This window comes from Halichoerus grypus, chromosome 11 (assembly GCF_964656455.1).
Source record: "Halichoerus grypus chromosome 11, mHalGry1.hap1.1, whole genome shotgun sequence".
Taxonomy (NCBI): Eukaryota; Metazoa; Chordata; class Mammalia; order Carnivora; family Phocidae; genus Halichoerus; species Halichoerus grypus.
Genome location: NC_135722.1, coordinates 26,379,255 through 26,405,238, shown reverse-complemented (window position 1 = coordinate 26,405,238; position 25,984 = coordinate 26,379,255). Strand labels below are relative to the sequence as shown.

Here is a 25,984-nt window from a genome sequence, read left to right as displayed (position 1 = left end):
AATAAAGATTTTTTATTTCTTCAGACATCTTTCTTAGGGGAAAGCATCTAGTTTTTTTACCATTAAGTATGATGTCAGGTTTTTTTGTAGATGCCCTTTATCAGGGTAAAGAAGTTCCCTTCTGTTTTTAGCTTGTTGAGTGTTTTTATCACAAGTGTTTAAATTCATGATGTTGAATTTTGCCAAATGTTTTTTCTGCATCTAATGAGATGATCCTTTGGTTTTTGTCCTTTGCTCATAATATGGTGATTGATTGCTGTTTAGGTATGCATTCCTAGGATAAAACCCACTTGGTCATGATGTATAGTTCTTTTTATATGCTGGTTGATTTGCTCATATTTTTGATTATATTCATGAGGGATAATGGTCCTCCGGTTTTTCATGATGTTTTTGTCTGGTTTAGGTATTGGAATAATATTAGTCCTATAAAGTGAGTGCTTCTTCCTATTTTTCAAGTTTATGATGGATTGGTATTCATTCTTATTTAACTGTTGGTAGAGTCTTACTCATGAACTCATTTGGGCCTGTGCTTATCTTTGTGGGATACTTTTTTTTTTTTTTAAAGATTTTATTTATTGATTTGACAGAAAGAGACACAGCAAGAGAGGGAACACAAGCAGGGGGAGTGGGAGAGGGAGAAGCAGGCTTCCTGTGGAGCAGGGAGCCCGATGTGGGGCTCAACGTGGGGCTATATCCCAGGACCCCAGGACCATGACCTGAGCCCAAGGCAGACGCTTGACGACTCAGCCACCCAGGCGCCCTGTGGGATACTTTTTAATTTCTTTTATTCTCTGTACTTGTTGGTCTATTCAGATGTTCTTTTTCTTCTTGAGTCCTTTTCAGTGGTTTTCATCTTTCTAGGAATTTGTCCATTTCATCTAAGTTGTTTGTTAGCATACAATTTTTTATATTATTTTATAATCCTTTTTATTTCTGTAGCTCTTAAAGCTTTTTCAAAGTATTTTGGGGGTGTTGTTTTCCCTTCCCACATCAAATCGGCTTTTCTTCTAGGAATTCTTCACAGCTTTGGTCAGCTGACCCTTTCTTGTCTTGCATCACTTTTGTGTCTCTACTTAAAATATCTTTGTTGCTGCTTAATGGACTTAGGTGTAAGTGTAGGTTGATGGAGGCTCAGTCTGATTGTCATTCAGATGTAATTCCATCACTTTGATTCTTGGAAATTAACAACCATTCTTTAATTTCTTATTGTAGTATTCATTGTTTCAAACAATTTGATGGTAAAAATAATCAAGTCTTTCTTTTTAAACTGTTCAGATTTTACTCAGAGCAAATAAATGTTTATTTGTCTTACTGATTTGCATTTGCTTGATCTAGTTTCAGAAGCCCTACGGGTGGCAACTACTAGCCCAACTGCCAATACTACTGGTACTGCTACTCCGTCCTCTACCACTGTGGGTGCAGTTAAGCAAGAACCTCCCTCCTCTACTTCATCTACAGTAAATATCCTGGAAAATATAAATTCTACAGAACCCCCAAAACCCTGCGAACTTGGTGGTCTTCCTTCAGACCAGTTTGCAAAAGGACAGGACACTGTTGCCATAGAAGGTTTTACAGATGAGGAAAACACAGAAAGTGGAGGAGAAGGCCAATACAGAGAGCGTGATGAATTTGTGGTCAAGATAGAAGACATAGAGACTTTTAAGGTGATTTGAATGTTCACAGGTTTTAAAGGTCATAGTTTAGTGGGCGTGCCCTATAATAAGCCTTCATAATGACTTTAATAGTATGATCTAGCTTGAATCGCAAAAAGTTATATTTTGATAATTCTAAGTTATAATTGTTAAATAATAAAATCAAACCAGCAGGTGTCAGATATTTTGAAAAAGAAAACAGTCTAAAATAATTTTGACTTATATCTGAGTTTTATGTATTTCTGACTAGTCACTATGTTGCATTTAGGTACTAGTAATTAGAGCTGTTTTGAAATGTTAATTTTTTCAAGGCTCCCAACTCATTGTATCATTAGGAGTTTGGAGAAAATGATTTTTTTTTTTTTTTTAAGATTTTTATTTATTTATTTGACAGAGAGAGCACAAGTAGGCAGAGAGGCAGGCAGAGGGAGAGGGAGAAGCAGGCTCCCTACTGAGCAGGGAGCCCAATGCGGAACTCGATCCCAGGACTCTGGGATCATGACCTGAGCCGAAGGCAGCCGCTTAACCGACTGAGCCACCCAGGTGCCCCGAGAAAATGATTTTTTAATTTAACAGTTTAAAGAAAATAACAGGAATATGATGTAAACATAGAATTATTTTCATAATTGCAAATTGTAGAACCATACGTAGAATGTCAAATTTCGTACTGGAAAATTTTAGCTGTTTTTAAAAAATAGGTTTAAGAAAACCTATTTTTTGGGGTTTTGTTTGCTTGCTTTTGATTTTTTAATTGGGGCAGAGAGGAATGGCATTAAAAAGTATAATGAGGAACATAACCTTCAAATTATCTATATGCCTTCCATTCACAATTAACTACTGTTAATATTTTAGCATGTATGTTTCTGGTCTTTTTTAATACGTAGATACTCTTATAAAATTGCATCAATAATGTATGACAGTATTATTAGAGGAAAACTTTCCAATAGTTACACAGAAGGGTAATGGGCTACTATGCATATTTCTGGAAGAATTTTAGCAGAGACTGAATAGCCAGCTTTTAAGAATTGTTGCAAAAGTTTAGGTAGGTAAAAAACAGAAGTTTAGCTAGATAGGTCTTTAATTTTCCTTTCAGCTCTAAGAGTCTATAAATCTAGAATTTGTTGTTAGTTTTTATAAATGTAATTAATTCTACATATTACAGGAGGCTTTAAAAACAGGAAAAGAACCCCCAGCTATTTGGAAAGTACAAAAAGCTTTATTACAGAAATTTGTTCCTGAAATTCGAGATGGACAAAGAGAATTTGCTGCTACCAATAGTGTAAGTAAAATGCTTCTTTCCATTAGTCTTCCTGTTTTTTTTTTTTGACAAAATAGAGATCCTGGGGGAAAATACAGAATGATTTAAATTTAAATGTAATTTATATTGAACATTTCTGATATAAAATAGCATAAAATTTGATATATGATACTCTGATAGTCTGATTTTAAAATAAAATCAGTATGTAAATACCAGCTTTTAAAAATTAAATCACTTTATACTAATATGTAAACTTCTTTTTAAATTGTTATTAGTCTATGAAGAGTTCATATGGACTCAGAGGCTATATTAATTTTTCTGCCAGTCAAACATCCTGATTTACCAGAAGACTTATAGAAATGATTCTTTTGTACTTAGTAGTTACTTAATAGCATTGAGTAAGTAAGCATCTGGTAATTAGCCAAATGAGATTGCTTCTATGTATAGGCTTGCAGTTAAGAATAAGCCTGAGGTCATTTTTATTGAGGGTGAAAAGTAGCCTGGCCAGACCTGCATTTGAAAAACTTAAAGGATGGCAATGTGATAGTCAAGCCAACAAATATGTACAGAATGTATAAGTATGTAATTCAGAGTGTTTCTTTCCTTAGTACCTTGGGTATTTTGGAGATGCAAAGAGTAAATACAAAAAGATATATGTGAAGTTCATTGAAAACACAAACAAAAAGGAGTATGTCAGAGTGTGTTCCAAAAAGCCAAGAAGTAAGCCTTCACAAACTATCAGGTATTTATTTTTGTATGTAATATATTTATATAGCAATTATTGGAAGACTTATTTTTGGCAATGTAATTTTTTAAGTTTTTTTTTTTTTTTTTTAAGTAATTTCTATACCCAGTGTGGGGCTTGAACCCACGACCCCAAGATCAAGAGTCGCACATTCCTCTGATCAAGCCAGCCAGGCACCCTGGCAGTGTTTTATATAAATAATTACATCAATTAAAGAGCCTGGTTTGGTTTGGTTTGGTTTGGTTTTTTCATTATATACAAGTCTGAAAATTCAGTGCCCGCTGTAATAAGTGATTCCTTTTGAAGTAATGAGATAGGGGCTATAAAGTTCATGACTATCTATGGTAGGATGGGTACTCTTTTCTTTCCCAGAGTCCTTTTGGTGTCACCCTAATGTAGTGGGGGGAAAATGGGTGAGTCAAAAGATTTGAGTCCAGCTTTCTGTGACCTAGAGTAACACAACATTTTTGAAGCCCCTTTTTTTATCCATAAAATGAAAATTATAATGAAGTGTCAAATTTTAACTGAAATGAATTTTGAGAAAAAAATTGTAAAACCTATACATTACTAAGCAAGTATACAATAGAATTATCATCATATATTAATTATCGTGATTCTGGGTTATCTGGAACATGAATCTGGAAGACAAATGACCTAGCCACATTCCTGTGATCTGTATGGGACAAGGGGATATGACCCTAGATATTCTCAATCTAGTGCTAGGAAGGTCTAGTTTGATTAAGATTCCAGCTTATTGAAAGCAGCACACCTTATTTTTATGATGAAATTTTATCCACTCGAATCTCCAAAACTAACACAAAATCCTGAGGGGCTCTAGGACAGATATAGTTGGGTCTCCACATCAAAACCTGGTTCCACCAGAGCCTGTGAGGGTTTCAGATGGTCAGAGTTAGATGTGGCTATCAAGGGTGTATCGTGCATTACTTCCCAAAGCCTTTGATCGCTGGTTGTACAGCCTCATCTGCAGGAAAATGAGTTCATAAAGGGAGAGAAGGAGTGAAGAGAGAGAAACAGAGATTGAATTAATAGTCCTTTAATAACTGAATATTGAATGTCAGTGGTTAAGAGTGTATTTCAGGAGAATTTGGAGGGGGGAATCATCATTGGAGATATGTAGAACTTGGACTTCGTTTTGGAGGTGTTGGTGAAGTAATATACTTTTCTTCACTAGCGTTACTCATTTTTGGTCTAATTCATTTAATTTGACAAGAATTCAGTGTGTTAATGAAGTTTGTCTGTAACATTGCAGAACTGTTCAGGCTAAGCCAAGTAGTAGCAGTAAAACTTCTGATCCTCCAACACCAAAAACTACAACTACAAAAGCCCCTTCCGTGAAACCCAAAGTTAAACAGCTGAAAGTAAAGGCTGAGCCACCACCAAAGAAACGGAAGAAATGGAAAGAAGAGTTTTCATCATCCCAATCTGACTCCTCTCCTGAGATCCATTCTAGTAGTAGTGATGATGAGGGTAAGTCCTCCATGAAATGAATACCTTGATAACTTTAGATTATCTACATGAACAGAGAGAAGGAGTAATGCTCACAATTCAAAATTGTTTCATTTTTCAGGGGATTTACCTAATTAAGTTCAGCCTAGGCTTTTATAAAAATAAATTTTAAAAATACATACATACTTACATATATATGTACATACAAACACAAATTCACATTCCCTGAACACTAATTGAAAGCACAGTTTGCCCACACATACAACCTTGTAAAGTAGAAAAAGCAGTGAACTGAAAGAAGACTGTTTTGAATTCTAACCATACTAATGCCAGTTATCTCACCTCTTTGGATAGGATGGGGATTAGATCAGATAATTTATACTAAGAGTCCTGTTCTAAACGTCTGAGTCCATATTTATGCCAGAAGAAAAGAGTAAAATGAGTCTAGGAAGCAGCAACTCTGAAACTGTAGTTAGTAAAGTATAGTAATATATATATAATAATGTGTACTTATGTATATATGGAATATGTTTATTAATTATATAATATCATGCATACTGCTGGGTATCTGCCCCTAGCCAACCAGCTGCCCTTGACTAAGCTAGGTAACCTCTCTGTGCCTTAGTTTCTCTTTTATAAAATGAAAAGATTGAAATAGATCAGCAGTTATCAAACTTTTTGACTGTAGAACACTTTTTTATACTCTTAAAACTGTTGAAGACACCAAAGAGCATTTTTGTAGGCTGGATGTAGATATAGATGTATTTACTTTATTAGAAACTAAAACCTTAGATAGTTGTAAAACACAAGAATACACCAGCACACATTCCATTAGTCATCAAGTTTGGTGTGTAATATATGCAAGAAACATCAAGAAGTTCAGTCTAGGGCAGAGGTTGGCAAACTGTGGCCAGTGGGCCAAATCTGACCGGCAGCCTATTCTTGTAAAAGTTTTAATTGGAACATGAATTCATTTACATATTTTCAGATAGTTGCTTTTCTACTATGGTGGCAGATTTGAGTCGTTGCTACAGAGAGCATATGACCATTAAAGCCTCAAATATTTGCCCCTGGCCCTTTCCAGAAAAAAATTGGTGATCCTTCTTCTGGAGCATAAAGTTGGAGGTAGGCAGAAAAAGATGAAAGGTTGATGGAAGGCTGCAAGTGCCAAGCTAAAGCTAAAAAGCCTGGGATCCTATAAGCCCAGGAGAGTCCTTGGAGGGATTTAAGTAGGGAGCAAACAGGGTGAAATTGGAATTTGAATTATAAGATGTCATAGTTCAGGTATAAATTGAAAGTCTGAACCTAAGTTGCGGCAGTAGGGGTGGAAGAGGGGGACGCATAAGAAATTCAGGCTGAACGTGAATGATGAATTGGGATTGGGGGTGCTGTTGAGGTTGATGGCCAGGTTGGCTTCCGACATTACAAGTATCATTGCTTGGGAGCGCATCTTAAAGCTTATTTGAATAGAAATGGAATTGTAACAAAGTCTTCTTCAGTGCAGAAGTCTACTTTGTGTTGTTTTTTAAAAGCTACTTAGAAAATGTGCACATCAGAATTATAAAGAAACTCAGTGCTTTGAGTATGTGTGGAAGGCAATATATGTAGTCTTTGCAGTTAGCATTCCTGCTTACTGTTTAGAGTGCTTTGGGTCCTGAATGTGCACACAACTGTACCACTTCCTCAAAGGACATTCAAGATAAAATTTTTCTTTATTGGTAACTCAAGTTGTGGCCACTAGGTGTCACTAATAGGTAAGCTTTTTAGTGCTTAAAAAGGCAAATATTGATAATAAACATAGATTTATAGGCTGGTGGTTTTCAAAATTATTTGTTTCACGACTTCCTTATAATCTTCAGATTTATTGAAGATTCTAAAACACTTGTGTTTTTGTGGGCTTTATGTGTTTATATTTACCAAATATCAATTAAAATAAATTTTTAAAATATTTATTTAAAATAAACCCATTACAGGGGCGCCTGGGTGGCTCAGTTGGTTAAGCGTCAGCCTTCAGCTCAGGTCATGATCCTGGGGTCCTGGGATCGAGCCCCACATCTGGCTCCCTGCTCAGCCGAGAGCCTGCTTCTCCCTCTCCCTCTGCCTGCCACTCTGCCTACTTGTGCTCTCTCTATCTGTCAAATAAATAAAATCTTTAAAAATAAATAAAATAAACCCATTGCATATTAATATTTTTTTAACAACTGTATTTTCCTACACAGTAGTTTTAGAAGAGTAGCATTTTCATATTTGCTTCTACATTTATTATTTCGGCTAAAGTATATAAAGAAAACCCAGCCTTGGGGCTCCTGGGTAGCTCAGTTAAGCATCTGCTTGGGGGCACCTGGGTAGCTCAGTCGTTGAGCGTCTGCCTTCGGCTCGGGTCATGATCTCAGGGTCCTGGGATCGAGTTCCGCATCGGGCTCCCTGCTCAGCGAGAGGCCTGCTTCTCCCTCTCCCACTCCCCTTGCTTGTGTTCCCTCTCTCGCTGTGTCTCTCTCTGTCAAATAAATAAATAAAATCTTTAAAAAAAAAAAAAAACATCTGCTTGGGCTCAGGTCATGATCCTGGGTTCCTGGGATTGAGCCCTGCATCAGACTCCCTGCTCACCGGGGAGTCTGCTTCTTCCTCTCTCTCTGCTTCTCCCCCTGCTCGTGCTCTCACACTCTCTCTCTCAAATAAATAAATAAATATAAAGTCTTTAAAAAAAAAAGCAAGAAAAAGGAAAACCCAGCTTTGTGTAGATTTGTAGTTGGGAAAGGGAGGAATATTTTAATTAATTTTCAGACAAGTATGAATATTTTTATTTGATACTCAGAAGTTTTTTGTTTTATAAACTTAACAAGTAGTAGTTTCTTCGACGTTTCATGCTTGTTACGTTAAAAATCTATTGGTTTGTCTTACACCCGAATGTATCTTTAATCCATGAATGATTTTGTAACATTATCCATTGGTCATGTGAAAATATGTTAGCTCATTAATGTATATATTCTGTTTCACTTTTTTCCACATTTTAAAAATTGTGGTAAAATATAACAAAATTTGCTGTTATAGCCATTTTTAAGTGTACAATTCAGTAGCATTAATTATATTCACACTGTTGTGCAACTATCACAACTGTCTATTTCCAGGACATTTTCATCATACCAAAAAGAAACTTTGTAACCATTAAGCAGTAACTCCTCATTCCCTTTCCCCCAGTTGCTAGTAATCTTTAGTCTACTTTCTGTTTCTATGAATTTGCCTATTCTAAATATCTAATATAAATATGCCTGTCTTATTTCACTTAACATGTTTTCAAGGTTCATCCATGTTACAGCATGTTTTCACAATTATTGCTTTTTATGGCTGAATACTGTTCCATTATAAGTTTATCCATTGTATGTTCATTTTGTTTATCTTTTCATCTATTGATGGACACAGTTGTTTCCACCTTTTGACTATTGTAAATAATGCTGCAGTGAACATTGGCATACAAATATCTGTTTGTATCTTTTTTTCAATACATCTAGGAGTAGAATTTCTGAGTCATATGATAATTATATGTTTAGCTTTTTGAGGAACCACCAAACTATTTTCCACAGTGGTTGCACCATTTTACATTCCCACCAGCAATGCATGGGATTCCAGTTTCTTCATATCCTCACCAATACTTGTTATATTTTGGTTTTGGTGTGTTGTTTATTGTAGCCATCCTAGTAGGTGTAAAGTGGTATCTCATTGAAGTTTTGATTTGTATTTCCCTAACAACTAATGATGTTGAGCATCTTTTCAAGTGCTTACTGGCCATTTCCTTATCTTCTTTGGAGGAATGTCTATTCAGATCTTTTGCACATTTTTTAATTGGGTCATTTCTCCTTTTGTTCTTGAGTTGTGGGAGTTCTTTATATAAACTAGATATTAAACCCTTATCAGATACATGATTTGAAAATATTTTATCCTATTCTGTAGGTTGACATTTCACTTTTGATAATGTCCATTGATGCACAAAAATTTGAAATTCTAATGAAGCCAAATTTATGTTTTTTTCTTCTATTGCTTAGACTTTTGGTGTCATATTTAGAATCCATTGCCAAATACAAGGTCATGAAGATTTACCCCTATATTTTCTTCTAAGAGTTTCATGATTTTAGCTCTTACATTTAGGTCATACATTTTTACAGTATCAAAAAATAACACTTATTAATACTACCACTGATCTCATCAGTGAACTCCTTAAATAGTGGGATGTTGTCAAGCTCCTAGTGGTAGATACACATTTTCCAAAATTCTAATTTTCATTTGAAACCTCAAATTTTATCATTGGCAGCAAATGCTGTCAATTGTTTTCGTTGAATGGCAGGTTCACTTCATTAATTTTTAAGAATACCAAGTCTGCCAAATACCCAAGTCTGAATAGGCATAATGTGTGTGTCAGTCATCCTTTTAAATGAAAATGGTGTCCCATGGGGAGAAAAGTGGCTAGTTCATCTTGTAACTCAAACAATTGCATAGATGTTCTTCCGAGAGATAACCATCATACTTCATAACAGAAGTGCTTGTGTACCTCTCATTTCATCACACAGAATGTTAAGACATTTACTCAATAGTAAGGACTTAATACAAATAATTTTTACTGCTTCACCAAGGACTATTCTTTTTTTTAAATTTTTTAATTTCTTTTAAATAATCTCTACCCAACATGGGGGTCAAGCACACAACCTCAACCTCAAGAGTTGCATGCTCCATCAAATGAGCCAGCCAGGCGCCCCCAGGACTATTTTTAAGTGAAACTGGCCCCCCCCCCCCGCCCTTAAAATGCATGGCAGTGAGATGGCAAAGTATATGGCTACTAGTACAATTTGGTGTCACTGCCTCAATTCATGCTAACTAATAACTAAGGCACCAGTAGTTCTACCCATCATTTTTATAAATGTGAACAGAGTGAAAAAGATATATAACATTTTACACTTTTATGAAAACAATTTTAACATCAGAAAAAGGATCTTGGGGAGAAACCCCAAAAGGTCCTGGGACCATACTTTAAGAACTGCTATTACAGGCTATGGTAATAGTTTGTTAATAACAACAAATGCAACCGAGTAAATTTTAAAGATTAATTGGCTTTATTATTCGATTCATGGATCAGGCAGCATCCCATCTAGCAAGGAGAGGGACCTCAAAAAGGCTACAGAAAAGGAAGGGTTTTTAAAGGTAGAGAGTGGAAAAAATTAAATTAGCAAAGAATCCATTGTTTTAGGCAAGATCGCCCTCCTAAGGTGAAATGAAAGGGGTCTAACAGTAAATTTCCTAGTGCTGACCAGTAAATTTGCTAGTGCTGACTGGTTAATGGTTACATTTCTGGGAGCTTGAAACTACAGTTAGGTGTTAAGTCTTGGTGGTGTACTGACTTGGGGCCTTAACTTAAGGTGACACCATTTTGGACCTGTGGTTCTTTTTTTTTTTTTTACAAGTTATGTATTTGAATGAAAAAAGTAAAAATTGAGACAGTTCTAATCTTGCAGTTTTTTCCATTGAGTTTCAGTGAAATTTTCTCTCTGCATGGGCTATTTTATATATTTTTTTTAATTTCGGGACACCTGGGTGGCTCAGTCAGTAAGTGTCTGCCTTCAGCTCAGGTCATGATCCCACGGTCCTGGGATCGAGCTCCGCGTCGGGCTCCCTGCCCGGCGGGAAGCCTGCTTCTCCCTCTCCCACTCCCTCTGCTTGTGTTCCCTCTCTTGCTGTCTCTCTCTCTGTCAAAAAATAAATAAAATATTTTTTTAAAAAAATTTCGTATAAGCCTTGGCTCTAAACCAGACTTTTACATAATTTAAGTGTAGAAGTAAAAAAGAAGAGATAACTGTATATTAACTTACACGTTAGATGTCTTATGATTTCTTTTATCTAGGGAAACCGTGAGTTCTGGAGTAGCACAAGCTGATGGCAGATGGCTGTGGTGGGGCCAGGGGAAAAGAAACAGTTTCCTATGGGGCTGACGTTTACAAATGCTGGGCTGGAATTGGGCTTCAGAGTCACCTGGGAACCTTTAGAAGTATAATATTTAAGCTTCATTACTACTGCTACCACCCCCTACCCGCCTACCCCCACCAAAAGATTCTGTTTTAGTAAGTCCAGCAATCTGGGTTCTTTGTTTTGTTTTGTTTTAAAAGCTTTCTAGTGATTGTGATGTACAAACCAGCTTTGAGAATCTCTAACCCAGGGTGTTTTTAAAAGCCAAATGGGCAAAACTTGAATTTGAAAAATTTTACCTACAACCTTTTTTCTGCTTCTAGGTTCTTGTTATAAATAAAAGTGTTTTTAAAGTTATCAGGAAGGATATTTAATATTTCATCTTTTTACTCTCCCAGAATTTGATCCTCCAGCTCCCTTTGTCACTCGTTTTTTGAACACAAGAGCGATGAAGGAAACCTTCAAGAGCTACATGGAATTGCTTGTTAGCATTGCTTTGGACCCTGACACAATGCAAGCCTTAGAGAAGAGCAATGGTACAGTCTGCTAAGTAGTACTTTCTTGGTAGTACTTCACGGATCTTCTTTCTTCTTGTCTGTTAGTTACGTGTTTAATATATGGATTTTGCAATAGATATCTGTACATTGTCAGTTCACAAATCCATGATATTCATCCTATAATCCTATAATTCATGAATTGTCAATACTTGAACAACTTTATACTGAATGTATTTTTATTGATTTCTACACATGGAAAAATTATATAACTATCCACAAGTCTTCACTAAGTGTCTGTATTACATGCAAGGTCCAGATGTCAATATATTCTACTTTCTGATAATTGGAAAGATGAACTGGATAATAGTGGTATAAAGATTAAAATCATATATTTGTGTCTAGTAAAAGATACATCACAGAATAATTATTTTCTAATCAATTAATAGTAAAACAATGCATGCATTGTATAATATTCATTAATATTAGTCCTTTATACTCTTCCTTTAATAACTTTTTCTTATAGTAAAAGAGATGAAATTAATATCTGAAATAAACTGGTGATTCATTTATTTAATGTTGCTCACTAATATTTACCCCTCAGCTACTATGGCATTCTCCAAGGACAACTAAAAAAAAGGAACAAAAGGATTAATGAGCCAGTTTCCATTACCCTTCTATCAAAATGAATTGTATGCATGTATGATCAAAAGATAGTAACAAAGAAAAATCACTAACAATATACTTCAACAGCAGTGCTTTATAATACATATTTTATTTCCACATACTTTGATATACATTGTTCTGTTTTAATCCCAAAACAATTCAGACAGCCATTTTGTAGATGAAGACAGTGAGGCTCATAGAAGTTAAGTGACTTGCTTAAGAGCCCACAATTTAAAAAAAAAAAAAAAAAGCCCACAATTTCCAGGTAGCCAAGAAAGGATTAAAATCCAAGGTCTAATTTCTGGTCCATCATTTTTTTGACCATAAAATCAGAGGCAGTAATCTGTACATCAGTCAGTTTAGAATCATGTAGAGCTGGAAGAGACGTTACAGATTACCTAGTCTAAAACACTTATTTTGTAGACTAAGGTTCAAAGAGATTAAATGTATTTCATAGAGTTATGGAACAAGCTAATGGTAGAATAACCACAATTAAAACCCAATAGTTAATTCCCCAGGTTGGCATTTTTGCCATTAAATGTTTTTTTCACTCAATCAAAACTCTTTGCATCATAGAATACACATCTCTTAGTACTGGTCATTCCTGGGTAGTTGTATTTTAATTGATTTTTTTTCTATTGCTTATCATTGTTTTATGATTTTTCTCCATTTGCTATAAGGGAGAAGGACATTAATTGTTCTATTTTAAAAATAATCCACAAATGTTTAAAACTTTGTTTTGTGAAATGTAAATTCTTACAGTTTTTGAAATGATTTAATCCCTGCTAGAAAGGTAAAAGAAAACTATCAAGGTGTGGTATAGTGACCTTGGAACGCATTCCTCACGAAGGACTTTTTCTTCAATTAGAAGAAGTGTTCTTTTGCTGGTCACTGTTCTTATGTTTGTATTCCAAATATAAAGAATCATTTTATCCAGCTACGAAATTAGTAGCCAGATTCTGAGGATTATGTATACATTTTCAGAAAGGTTATTAAAGGTGATTAGTGTTATGAAATACATTATTATGCTGATAAATTAAGAAATAATCTAGTAACCTAAAATATTTAATACAACACCAAAAGTAATTAATAGTCTGATGAAAGTGCTTTTCTTTTTTTTTTCTTTTTTTTTTTAAGATTTTATTTATTTATTTGACAGAGAGAGACACAGCGAGAGAGGGAACACAAGCAAGGGGAGTGGGAGAGGGAGAAGCAGGCCTCCCGCAGAGCAGAGAGCCTGATGCGGGGCTCGATCCCAGGACCCTGGGATCATGACCTGAGCCAAAGGCAGACGCTTAACGACTGAGCCACCCAGGCGCCCTGAAAGTGCTTTTCTTAAAGGAGCTTAAAGTTTTTCTAAACATTCTTTAGAAAAAGAAAGTGAAAAGTTTTAGTTAGGAATCTTTATCTACTTTTACTCTCCCCTTTTCTGAAATAACTCTTTGGCTCTTGTGTTTTTGAAACTGGATTTTGATCATTTTTTCTTCCCTTACTTTTTCTTTGGCCCAAACTACAGTTAAATTAAGAATATCATACTTGGGAGGGCGCCTGGGTGGCTCAGTCAGTTAAGTGTCTTCCTTTGTCTCAGGTCATGATCCCAGGGTCCTGGGATCAAGCCCCTCATCAGGCTCCCTGCTCAGCAGGGAGTCTGCTTCTCCATCTCCCTCTGCTGTTCCCCCTGCTTGTGCACTCATTTTCTCTCTCTCTCTCTCTCTGTCAAATAAATAAAATCTAAAAAAAAAAATTCGTATTTGGTATTTTACAGAATTTTATAATGTCAGGTAAATCTGTATTTTGTAATACGATTATTGTTTGGATGATAAATGAGGTCTAGAGAAATTAGGCAATTTGCTTACTGGTCACTTAGCTGTCATCAGTCAGTTCTAGTGGCAGAGACAAGGTTAAAACCCAGGACTTCTGATCCTGTCATCCTCTATGCTGCTTTTTTCTCACTTGGCTATTGCAGACCTATTTTTCAAGTTAGCTTTTGTTCAGAAAGCTACATGTCCAGTATTTTAAAAGTAATATTTATATATACCCATGAATTTAATGTTTTAACTTTGAGGAAAAGTTGGATTTTTTACAAGGTTTTGTGTTGATAGTTTATCCTGTTAAAATAAATTTTTATCTTGTTTTAGATGAGCTACTTTTGCCTCATATGAAAAAAATAGATAGCATGCTGAATGATAACCGAAAGAGACTTCTTTTGAATCTTCATTTGGATCAGTCATTCAAGGTATTTCCTTCAGATGATTTATTAGCAAACTCATTGGCAATCATAGTCTTAAGTATAATAGGCAGGAAATTTATGAAAGTCATTCTCAGTTTTATACAATTTTTCACCCAATGAAAATTTGATTTTTATTCATTATGAGTCTGTTCAGCTTGTCTTTTTATTTTATTAAGCCCATTCTTAGTGTTAATCATTTGCTTTTCACTGCTTAAATTCATTTTTTAGGCTTTTATATGCATCTGGAATTCCTTGTACATAATTTCCAGATGTTTTCAAAAGTACTTCCTTTAAACTACCAAATTGCAGTCATTTTTCTTTTAAACCTTTTCAAAATTTTCATATTTCATCTGTAATTAGAATTGGCCTTTTCTTAGCATAGTTATCAAAATTCCCTTACATACCTGATTTACTCAGTATCTGAGGAAAAACTGATCCTAACATAATGGCAGATATATATAGCTGTATCTGTTAATATAGCTTGGAACTCTAAGTTGGTTTTGGTATTATCAGAAATATAGAACAACAAAAAGCTAATCTAAACACACAAAATTTATCATAGAAGCTACTTCGTAGTCAAAAATTTCCAGCTTTTCTTATTGAAATTGTAACATACAACATTTAGAATCATTTGATCATACCTACCTTGGGAGAAGTTTTTTTATGCATTTGTATAGCTTTTTATTTTTATCAAGAGACTTTATTTTTAGGTTTAGGTTTAGGTTTTAGGTTTACAGCAAAATTGAGCAGAAAGTACAGAGAGTTCCCATCTACCACACATGAACAACTTCCCCCATTATCAGCATGTCCCACCAGAGTGGTACATTTGTCATAATTGTTGAACCTACATTGACTCATCCTTCTAACCTGAAGTCCATAGTTTGCATGGCTCACTCATGGTGGTGTACATTCTGTTGCTTTGAGGAAGAAAAGTATAATGACATGTTACCTACTATTAAGGTGTCATACAGAGTAGTTTCATTGCCCTGAAAATACTCTGTGCTCTATTTATCCTTCCCTCCTTCCCCACCTAACCTCTGGCAACCACTGATCTTTTTACTGTCTCTATAGTTTTACCTTTTCCAGAACGTCCTATAGTTGAAAACCGTATCATATGTAACCTTTTCAGATTAGCTTCTTTCAAATACTAATAAGAATTTAAGGTTCTGGGGCACCTGGCTGACTCAATCAGTAGAGCATATGACTCTTGATATCAGGGTTGTGAGTTCAAGCCCCATGTTGGGCATAGAGCTTGCTTTTTAAAAATAAAAAATAAAGATCTAAAAAATCACTTGTTTAAAAAAAAAAAAGAATTTTTTTCTAACGTGTCTTTTTATGGCTTGACAGCTCATTTCTTTTTACCAGTGAATAATGTTCCATTGTCTGAATATACCACAATTTATCTATCCATGTACTGAAGGACATCCTGGTTGCTTCCTTACCTTGGCAATTATCAATAAAGCTACTATGTAAACATCTGTGTGCAGGTTTTTGTGTGGATATAAGTTTTCAACTCATTTGGGTAATTTGTATAGCTTTTTCATATCCCTGTTTTATCTGAACTCCACATAAAAGTGAAAGTTGACTTCATTTTAGCTAGGTGAAAATTAAAGCTCTGAGACTGAGTTCAGAATTAAATCTCACCAGAGGTGCCTGGCTGGCTCAGTCAACAGAGCACGTGACTCTTGATCTGGGGGTTGTAAGTTTGAGCCCTGCATTGGGTGCAGAGTTTTCTTTAAAAAAAAAAAATCAAAGTTAAATGACACCAAACTACTAATAGTCCTATATTCTTCACTGACATGCACTTGCAAAGAAAAAAAAGTCAAAGGGTAGTATGAAACCCAGTACTAAGAATCTGGTCTACCAACTCCTAGTCCAGTATTTTCTGCTTAACTGCTGTCATCAAATGAAATTTGGAAAATGCCATATTTTCTGCAGAGAAGAGAATGCTGTTATATGTGTGTTTTCTAAAAATTTACTAAATCCTTAAAATGACCAGTTTGGGCTACCCATTTTATTTTTAAAGATTTTATTTTTTTAAGTAATCTCTACACCCAAAGTGGGGCTCAAATTTATAGCCCCAAGATCAAGAGTCACATGCTCCACTGACTAAGCCAGCCAGGCCACCCATTGGCTAGCCATTTAGAAATGTTAAACCAGTTCTCTAATAACTTGTATCACCACTTGGAATTTAATAGATTCAGTAGGTATTTAAGGCTTATGCAATAGTTTATGATGACAACTGAAAAATTAAGTTTTCATATTCTTATTTTCAAAGAAAAAAACCACAGAATTTCTAATTTTAAAATTAGTTATTTTTATTATTTTCATTTATAGCAACTTGCATTTCAAAGCCAAAATATATGCACAGTATTACAATATGATTTTAAAATAGTAAAATACTACAAATAGTAAATTATAAAAGATTAAAAGATTTTCTATTCATTAGAAATAATTAACACCATTAACATGATGATCTCAGTCATTTTGGGAATCCTAAAGCCTTTTGAAGTTAATCATGTTCTGTTTTCCTCTGAAATCCATGTGCTTCCAATCATCTTTAGCGTCTTATCATGAAAGGTGCTTGGGAACTCAAGAGTCTGGAAGAGAGTTGGCCTTAAAGGTTGTAACTGTTTATAAAACAGTGTAGCTTATCAAATGGGAACTTCCTTCTGAATAATAAATATAATGGGAGCACTTGAACCCTTTTAGTGTCAAAATAATAAATGATTGTGTGAACTCAGTTTAATCTTTTAAAACAACTTTTTTTTTTTTTTAAGTAAACTCTATGGCCAACTGAGCCAGCCGGGTGCCCCTTAAAACAGTACTTAAACTAGTTAAATTTAGCTACAAATATCATTCAGTTATTATTTGTAGTTTTTCATGTCCAGATGATTTGCCAAGTAGTTAAGGGCAAAATATGCCAGTGACTTTTAATGAGTGGCCTAGAATTGGTTTGGCCACATGGCCACTAAGTTATCAGTGAGTAACTGCTGTGTCATTGTGGCCAGAAAATGCATCAAGGTCTGTTTTAGACTCTTCATACAACTGAGGTCAAAAGAAGCAGAGACGTGGTGAAGCCAGAGAAGTATTACAATGCTACTTGTTTTCACTCTTCTCATCAGGGAGAGATCCCATTCATCTGGGATCAGATGCGTTCTTTATAGCAGGGCTTGGCCAAGAGTCAGGTGTTGACAGTGGTTGAATTGGTAGAGCTTTGAAGAAACCTGTGTCCCTCTTTCTCCTACTTTGAAGCCACAGAGAGGCATTTCTAGAACTCTCTGGCTTGTTAAGGAGTCCCTACAGTGCCATGTGCTATTGGCATAAAGCAGGTCATAAGGTAAGGTTCACCCAGATTCAAGGGATGAGGAAGTAGGTTCCACATGGTGATGGAGGAGCTACAAAGAATTTGTGGCTCTGTTTAATACCCACGTGTATTTCTATATTGTATATATTTACCATACCCCATCTATATACATGTGTGTATTATGTATAAATGTATGTATATATTTCTGTATTTTTCAAATAGCTGGAAGTAGTTTGGATTAGTTTTCTTCTGATGTCAGTTATTTTTGCTTTATTTTAAAGAATGCTTTGGAAAGCTTTCCCGAACTAACAATAATTACTCGAGACTCTAAAGCAAAAACTGGGGGTTCTACTATTTCTAAAATCAAAATGAATGGCAAAACTTATAATAAGAAAACTCTAAGGACTTCTAAAACAACCACCAAATCTGCACAAGTAAGTATATATGGTTTGATATAATTATGCCTTTTCCAGTTAATATTATTCCTCTTTAAAATATTGAAACAAGCAAATACTTTACTGTATTGTTATTAACTCTGAAGTCTTTTCAGGTAGGAATGAGCAGCTCCAGCTCAAAGAACAGATACTCGGTCTTATTTTGTTTTTCTGCATTGTCCAGCACAGTATCTGCATGTAGTTAGTGCTTGCAGTTTTGGTTTTTTTTAAGATTTTATTTATTTTATTTGAGAGAGAGACTGAAAGAATGAGTGGGAGGAGGGGCAGAGGGAAAAGCAGACTCTGCTGAGCAGCAAGCTGGATGCGGGGCTCCATCCCAGGACCCTGGGGTCATGACCTGAGCTAAAAGCAGATGCTTAACTGACTGAGACACCCAAGCACCCAGTGCTTGCAGATTTTTAAAATAGATGAATAGGCAAGGAATTACCTGATACCTGTATTTATATTTTCTGTATATTTTTTTGTCATTAGATACAAATGCATATAGGTAAGTATGCACATGTTCCATAAGATTCAATATTCCATATCTGCAAAATTATTGAAATTGGGATTCACTCATTTTCAAACATAGTCTAAATTATTGCCTTTTTAGAAATCAGTTTAGCAACATCAATTTCACGTCAAAAATATATTTTGTAGAAACACATTCACAAATGCATAAAAATGTATGCTTTTGCTCATTGCCTAATTATAAGAGCAATCCAGTTATGCATCACCAGTGGGAAACTGGATAAAGAGCCATCCAGATAATGTAATACTATGTAATTTTTAAAAAGACTCATTCATTCTTTCATTAAAATTTTTTGAGTGCCTGTTGTGTGAATACAGTTCTAAGCACTAGCAATAGAACTGTGAAAAATGGTCAAAATTCCCTGCCCTCATGTAATTTATAGCAGTAGGGGGTTATATGTAATAAATAGAAAGAGGCAAGTTTTAGTTAGGTTAAAAACAAGTTATAAAAAATAAAGTTGCAGGGGCACCTGGGTGGCTCAGTCGTTAAGCATCTGCCTTTGGCTCAGGTCAGGATCCCAGGGTCCTGGGATCGAGCCCCACATCGGGCTCCCTGCTCTGCGGGAAGCTTGCTTCTCCCTCTCCCACTCCCCCTGCTTGTGTTCCCTCTCTCGCTGTGTGTCTCTCTGTCAAATAAATAAATAAAATCTTCTTAAAAAAATTAAAAAAAAAAGCTGCAGAACAATATGTGTAGTAGGATTTCCTTCCCATTACAGAATTCGTGTCATTAATACATGTTATACATGGAAAAATATGGAAGAATATATACCACGCTTTTAACCCTGTTTATCTCTGAAGCAAGAGATTATAGGATTCTTTTACTTTATAAGTCATCTTAAATGTTTACTGTTTAAATTTTTCTATGTTTAAATTTTTTGAAATATTGTGTGTTTATATTCAGAAAAAAAGTGAAGATTCTAAAATACAATTTAAATTCTTTTTTTTAAAAAAGATTTTATTTATTTATTTGACAGAGAGAGACAAAGCAAGAAAAGGAACACAAGCAGGGGGAGTGGGAGAGGGAGAAGCAGGCTTCCCGCGGAGCAGGGAGCCCAATGTGGGGCTCGATCCCAGGACCCCGGGATCATGACCTGAGCTGAAGGCAGACAGACACTCAACGACTGAGTCACCCAGGCACCCCTACAATTTAAATTCTTATTTTGAATAAGCCTCTTGTCCATATTTAAGCCTATATCTAGCCATATTAGTCATTTATTTTTAAGATTTCCATTAAGACTTCTGGTCTAGTATTTTTGTAAAAGTATTCACAGTTCAAATAGTCCATGAAATAAATATGACTATAAATTCTTTTCTTTTTATAGGAGTTTGCTGTTGATCCAGAGAAAATACAGCTGTATTCTTTGTATCATTCACTCCATCATTATAAATATCATGTTTATCTGATATGTAAAGATGAGGTAATTTTTTTCATTTATTTAAAAAAGAAATGTTTTTCTGAACTTTAAGGAGACTATAGCTATAGTATTTTTTTAATGTCTTAGAATTGTTAAAAAATACATGTGTCTATAATTGTCTTGTAAGTAATGTTATTCTGAGTCTCTCTGTTATGTGTTGTGCTCATATTAATCTGAGGCTCTTCCAGAGCTGTAAGTGGTAATGTTTTTAAACTGTTTGCTTAACTTTATGCTTTATGCTTGCTTTACATTGCCATAATAAATGGTACTTGATTTCATTTTCTTCACTCATAATCCATCATGATCCTGCTTTAATTCACTTCAGTCACTGCTTTGATATCCTGCCGTCTTCCTTATCACTAAAATGGCCTTCTCCCACTTAATTGCTGAGAAAGGGGTTTTTGTACATGGTCAGGAAGAAATGATAGTTAAAATTTAATTGTAACTTTTACGTATCATAATTTAAGTTGCTCAGAAGTTATATATGACAATAATACCACTTTGTGGGTGGGATAGAATGATCAAGTTCCTCAAAGCTTAAATGGCTGTGGACTGGACTTTTTTATCAGCACTACCAGCTGTTTAAGAGTTAAGTTGTGGATTGAGGCTACACTTGATGTATTTGATGATAATCAATGGAAAGATGTTCATAAATCTAACCTAGCAAAGGAGAAAATAAAGATTGTCATGCAAAATATGATGACTATTTTTACATTGCTCTGAATTGCAGAATTCACCCCAAAATTTGTCACTTAGCTTTTAACACAATTGGAAGGAATTCAGAAGTTTGAACCATTTTTTTTTTCTAGCCTTCCTCTTTGCCCTCATGGAGCTAAAAATGATAGGATTAGACTTCACCCAAATTTATATGAAATAATCATTCTCCACGGATGGCATTTTTTTTTTAAATCCATATTTGTAGGTGTATTCATAAAATCCTTTTCATTCAAGATACAGAAACCATAAACCCTTATGAAGAGCTCATAAAGTGATAAGTATAAGCTAATGTGGTCATTCTCTTTATTTTAGATTTCTTCTGTGCAGAAAAGAAATGAAGACTTAGGACAGGAAGAAATTGTTCAACTTTGTATGAAAAATGTAAAATGGGTGGAAGACCTATTTGAAAAATTCGGAGAACTTCTAAATCATGTACAGCAGAAATGTTCCTAACATTTCCACGGAAGTTCTGTCTGTGTTATAGCACTAATGAACTGGCAGAGATGGGGGGCCACAGGGGGTGTGGGGCCTCAGATAAGTGAGTGTGAAGCAGTGGTCTCCTGCGGGCACACCTGCTTTGCTCTTAGAACTTACTGGTGACCTCTGCTGAAGGACAGTGGTGCTGCCCAGGAAGTCAGGCCTTTGGAAATGGACCTAAAATCCCACCACATTTTTATCCTAATGAATGATTTTTCTATTTTGTAAACCATTGGGTAACTGAGTTTTATTTTCAGAAATGTTTTTTGACAAATGATGAAGCATGCACTAAATATAATTTTTCTTTATTGCTAGAGAGATAACACTTCAGTAACTTGATTATTTTTTTCCTGACTCTGACTAAACACCAGAACGAAAGAGAGGTGGCACCAAACGCCTATGTTTATATTCGTGTCTGGCCACAAAATGGAAAGTATTGTACATTATGTAAACAGATCTGGTGTGATGTGACATTTTGTATGAGAATATCCTCAATTTAAAATATGAAATTCAGAAACTGCATTCTGCTTTACGAACTCCTTTTACTCTTAACATGTTCAGGAAACTGGATGTGGAATTGGTGCAATTCTAGGACTGCTTTTTGTGTCAAATTATATTGTAATGAAAAAAACAATGACATACTATTTTCCCTATCTCAAAGAAAAGTATTTTCCTTTATACTGTTTTTTCCTTTGGAAAAATTTTTCAATTGTACATTTTATTTCACTAATAGTTGTATTTTTCACAAGGAAAATGTTGTGGTTATAATTATGTTTGATGTATCTGTACTACACTTTTCATTATTTTCAGTAAATCTTATTTAGTTATATATTGAATTTCTATTGTGAATTCTATCTTGAGGTAACCATTTTTGTTTATATGGATTTGCTTCAGTGTTATCCAGAATATGCATTCAGTACTAGAATTAGTGTAGCTTTATAAGTGGAGTTGTGTTAGACACTGCAGTCATTTTCTAGTTCATGAAAATCGACTCCTTACTAGTACTTGATTAACCGATTTGTCAAAATCAGAATTAACCACCATTATACATTTGGAAGAATAAAATTCATAATTAGGCGACATGCAGTGTTAAACACAGCTTACCTAACTCTTAGAACTGGAAGTGGTAGAACTCTCCTTTTGGTGCCTTTCCAACTTTTATACACGCTGTTGTAGCTTTCTTTAGTTTGATAGCTAGTGTTTCAAGTAGTTTAGCTGAGACAGTGAATGTATTAGGTTCAACATGACCTTTTGTTTTATTTGTGTTTGCCAACAGGATGCCTTATTTGTTTGAGAAAAAGATTTACTAGTGTCCTTCTAAACGATCTCCTTTTTTAGGATTCTAAAGAAGTTGTTAATCATCATACTTTTTCTTTATTTTACCACCATTTAGTGCCTTAAGTCCCATCAAGAAAGCAGTGTTCCTGCTCAATGCCCAAGTAAGACGTGCTCATGTGGACATTGCTGTTGTCTTGATTTTGAGTTAACAGGCCAACTTCTCATACTTAAAACCTTGGTAAACTGGCAAAAAATTAAAGATAACATGTGACTCGATTTGAGAATGAAACGTAGCATTGAGTAGAAAATGAGTATTTGAGTTAAGCTTACATATTTATTTCTGATGGTTATCTTATTAAAAGCAATAATCCTTAATCAAACAATCATTGCACCTGCCATTAGACAAGGTAATAATAGAAGTTTCTCTCAGTGGTTAAATATTCCATTTCTGAAAGCTTTTAAAAAGACCAGTTTAAACAGTTTATTTCGAAAACAAAAGTAACCTATTAGATTCATTTTGCCTAACTCAGATGAGACTTACCAGCAGTGAGAGCATCATAAAATTGATTTTGCTAAGTGGAGAAGAGTAGGAAGCAGCCATATTTCTTTCTGATATTGATTCTGGACAGAATTGGTTTCTTTCATTTATGAAGTGCAGAGTAGATAACTACATCTCCTAAGGTAGTGTTATACGTACATGTCTTTACTCCCCCCAGCTTACTTTCCTGAATCATTGATGGTTAAACATTTTTAAGAGCTGTCATGCATTTAGGTAACACTTGAAGTACATGTTTGAAATCACTAGCCACATCTCCTTCGTAAGGCCCACGGAAAACAGGGACATTTTCTTAAAGTTGATCTTATGTTTCCTATAGAAAATTACCCATTTCCTTTTCAACTGCAGTTGCCCCTCAAAATGTTGGCAGTTGTATTCATTGTAGTAAAACAAGTGTTTTCATAATATCAGAGGCCAAGTCTTTGATAACTGCCTGAAGGAGACCCAGTTGTTTTGCACGGTCTTCTCTCATTTGATCATATATTATAGGCAAGGACATCAAACTTGGGCCTTAGCAAAAAGTGGGACTCTTATTATGATGTCCATTCATGAGTCCTTTCTTTGTATGAAGTTGAATAAATACCTAGCTGGTTAGCATTCACATTCCTTGCCAGGGAGTTTGAAATTTATAATATAGAAATAATTTTAGGTTGTAGATAGAGTTAAAGAGGTAAAGCACATATTGCCACCACCCAGGAAAACATTTTTAAGAAAGATTGGATTTTCCTCCCTACAGATACCTGGAAATAATTTAATATAAAAAATCATTTTGTGTTGGTGTTTATTTGTAGTTCAGATTAGTGGTTATAGAAGGGGCTTCCTTGTTCCCATTTTCATGATAACCCAGTTTCCACTTATTTGATCCTCTAATGAAGTCACAAATTTATCATGACTTATGAATTATCATGGTAAGTCAACAATAGAAACCGTCCATATTTCTATTATACTATCAAATAGAAAACATTGGTGGGATGGAAAAATCCTAATTTAAAACAGCTTAGAAAATGTTCAGATTACCTTTAAGTTTTTAAATTTCTTTAAATTTCTAAAACTTTTAAAAGTGAAAATTACAGGTGATTCATACCTTATTACTCTTTTCAGAGCTTTCCTCACATTTTTTAAAGTCTCACTTTCCTTTTAATATATATATTTATTTTTGTTGAAACAGCTGTTTTCCAGTCTATGATTTTGGAGTTATACCCATAAAACCAATATAGCAGCAAGGTTATTGAATCAGCTTTGGGTCCCAAAAGTTGCTTCAGATGTGCAAGTTGTGAATTTTACTGTATTTGTAGAATACAATTTTTGCTTTAAACTGTAGTTCCATCTGCTTCTCAGAAATGCTTTTCAGATAGAGTAAACTGTCCCAGGATAACTGCTTCTACCTGTGTCAATTGCATTTGACACATAACTGCACAAATGAACAATGTACACTATTGGTTGTGCATTAACTTACATGTACAACTTTTGGCATCTATGTTCACAAATGCATGTTTTCGAAAATCACCTTTATTTATAAGTGACAATAATTGAAGTTAAGGATACAAAGAAACCTGCATTTGTAGCCCAGAGTTTTAAGTGGTCCATAATACAATGTATGGAAATGTGAAAGACAATTTTGTATATTTGTTTGTTACTAACTCAGATCATTAAAATGAAAACAATTTTTTAAACAACAAAATCAGAATGTTTTGAGGTTTTTTTTTTTAAGAACTGAAAACTGAGGTATTCTGTTATCCAAAAGCATCATCACGTTATAAATTCTTCACACCACACATAGTATGTTGTAAAGTCCTAAACAAAGTTATTAGGAACAGATCTATATAAGCTATTGAGTACGTAAAAACGAATTTATCCTGATTCCTTAATTTTCAGAATAAGATCCTGCCTTTACCTTCATATGATTTTTAAAAACAGTATTTCAAGTAAATATATATTCAGCATATTTGCTGTGTTTTAATTTTTTTTTTTTTTAAGTAATCTCTAGGGGTGTCTGGGTGGCTCAGTCACTTAAGCATCTGCCTTCGGCTCAGGTCATGATCATGGGGTCCTGGGATCGAGCCTCGCATCAGGCTCCCTGCTTGGCACGGAGTCTCTTCCCTCTCCCTCTGCCTCTCCCCCTGCTCCTGCTTTCTCTCTCTCAAATAAATAAAATCTTTAAAAAATAAATCTCTACACCCAGCATGGGGTTCGAACTCACGACCTGAGATCAAGAGTTGCACACTCCACTGACTGAGCCAGCCAGGCGCCCCAGTTAGTTTTGATCGTAAAAGCACTTTTCATTCCTTGACTTAATTTATGTTGTTCAAAACTAAATCTAATCAATGATCTCTATCAAAAAAGATTTTAGAATTCTGTAACATCGCTGTTTTATTCCCCATTGGTTGCTAAAATTGTGTTCATTTAGAAAATAGTCATTCAAATATCTTAGAAAATAGTCATTATTAAAATTATCCATATTGCAAACCTAAATGATAGCACTTCTACCCTGCTTTGTTCATGTCCTGTTACTCTCTGGTTCTTTTTGTGTTTTTTAAAATGAATTTTGTATCTCAGGGAAGCTCTCTAAAATCAATTATTTAACCCGACCTTCTCAAGGAAGATGTGAAAGAGGATACCTCTCTTCGTTTTCCATACGGAAATGTTTTTATTACCAGAAAAATAATAAAGTGACATACTTAACTGTTTAAAAAAAAAAGTCAAAAAATATGAAAGTGTAAAGAAAAAGGTATAAACCACTTTCTTAACTCTTGACATCAGCCTAAAACATGCTTTCAATTCCCAATTTAGGATGGATCACAAAATTAG

The 25,984-nt window shown here is 34.8% G+C and overlaps 1 protein-coding gene across 4 annotated transcripts in view; it reads left to right on the top strand.

Moving 5' to 3' along the window:
* The window catches only part of QSER1 (glutamine and serine rich 1), a 78,395-nt gene extending 53,538 nt beyond the window's left edge, over positions 1–24,857 (top strand). For 3 of the 4 annotated variants that reach the window (XM_036086360.2, XM_078058240.1, XM_078058239.1), the window contains 9 exons: positions 1,336–1,664; positions 2,815–2,931; positions 3,519–3,652; positions 4,926–5,143; positions 11,470–11,607; positions 14,370–14,467; positions 18,050–18,202; positions 20,056–20,151; positions 21,178–24,857. In XM_036086360.2, the coding sequence (XP_035942253.1) occupies positions 1,336–1,664; positions 2,815–2,931; positions 3,519–3,652; positions 4,926–5,143; positions 11,470–11,607; positions 14,370–14,467; positions 18,050–18,202; positions 20,056–20,151; positions 21,178–21,318 (1,424 nt within the window). In that variant the 3' untranslated portion in view covers positions 21,319–24,857. Of the gene's footprint in view, positions 1–1,335; positions 1,665–2,814; positions 2,932–3,518; positions 3,653–4,925; positions 5,144–11,469; positions 11,608–14,369; positions 14,468–18,049; positions 18,203–20,055; positions 20,152–21,177 lie in introns of those variants that run through there. The other variant, XR_004915524.2, reaches the window with a different exon arrangement.
* The last annotated feature ends 1,127 nt before the right edge of the window (positions 24,858–25,984 follow it).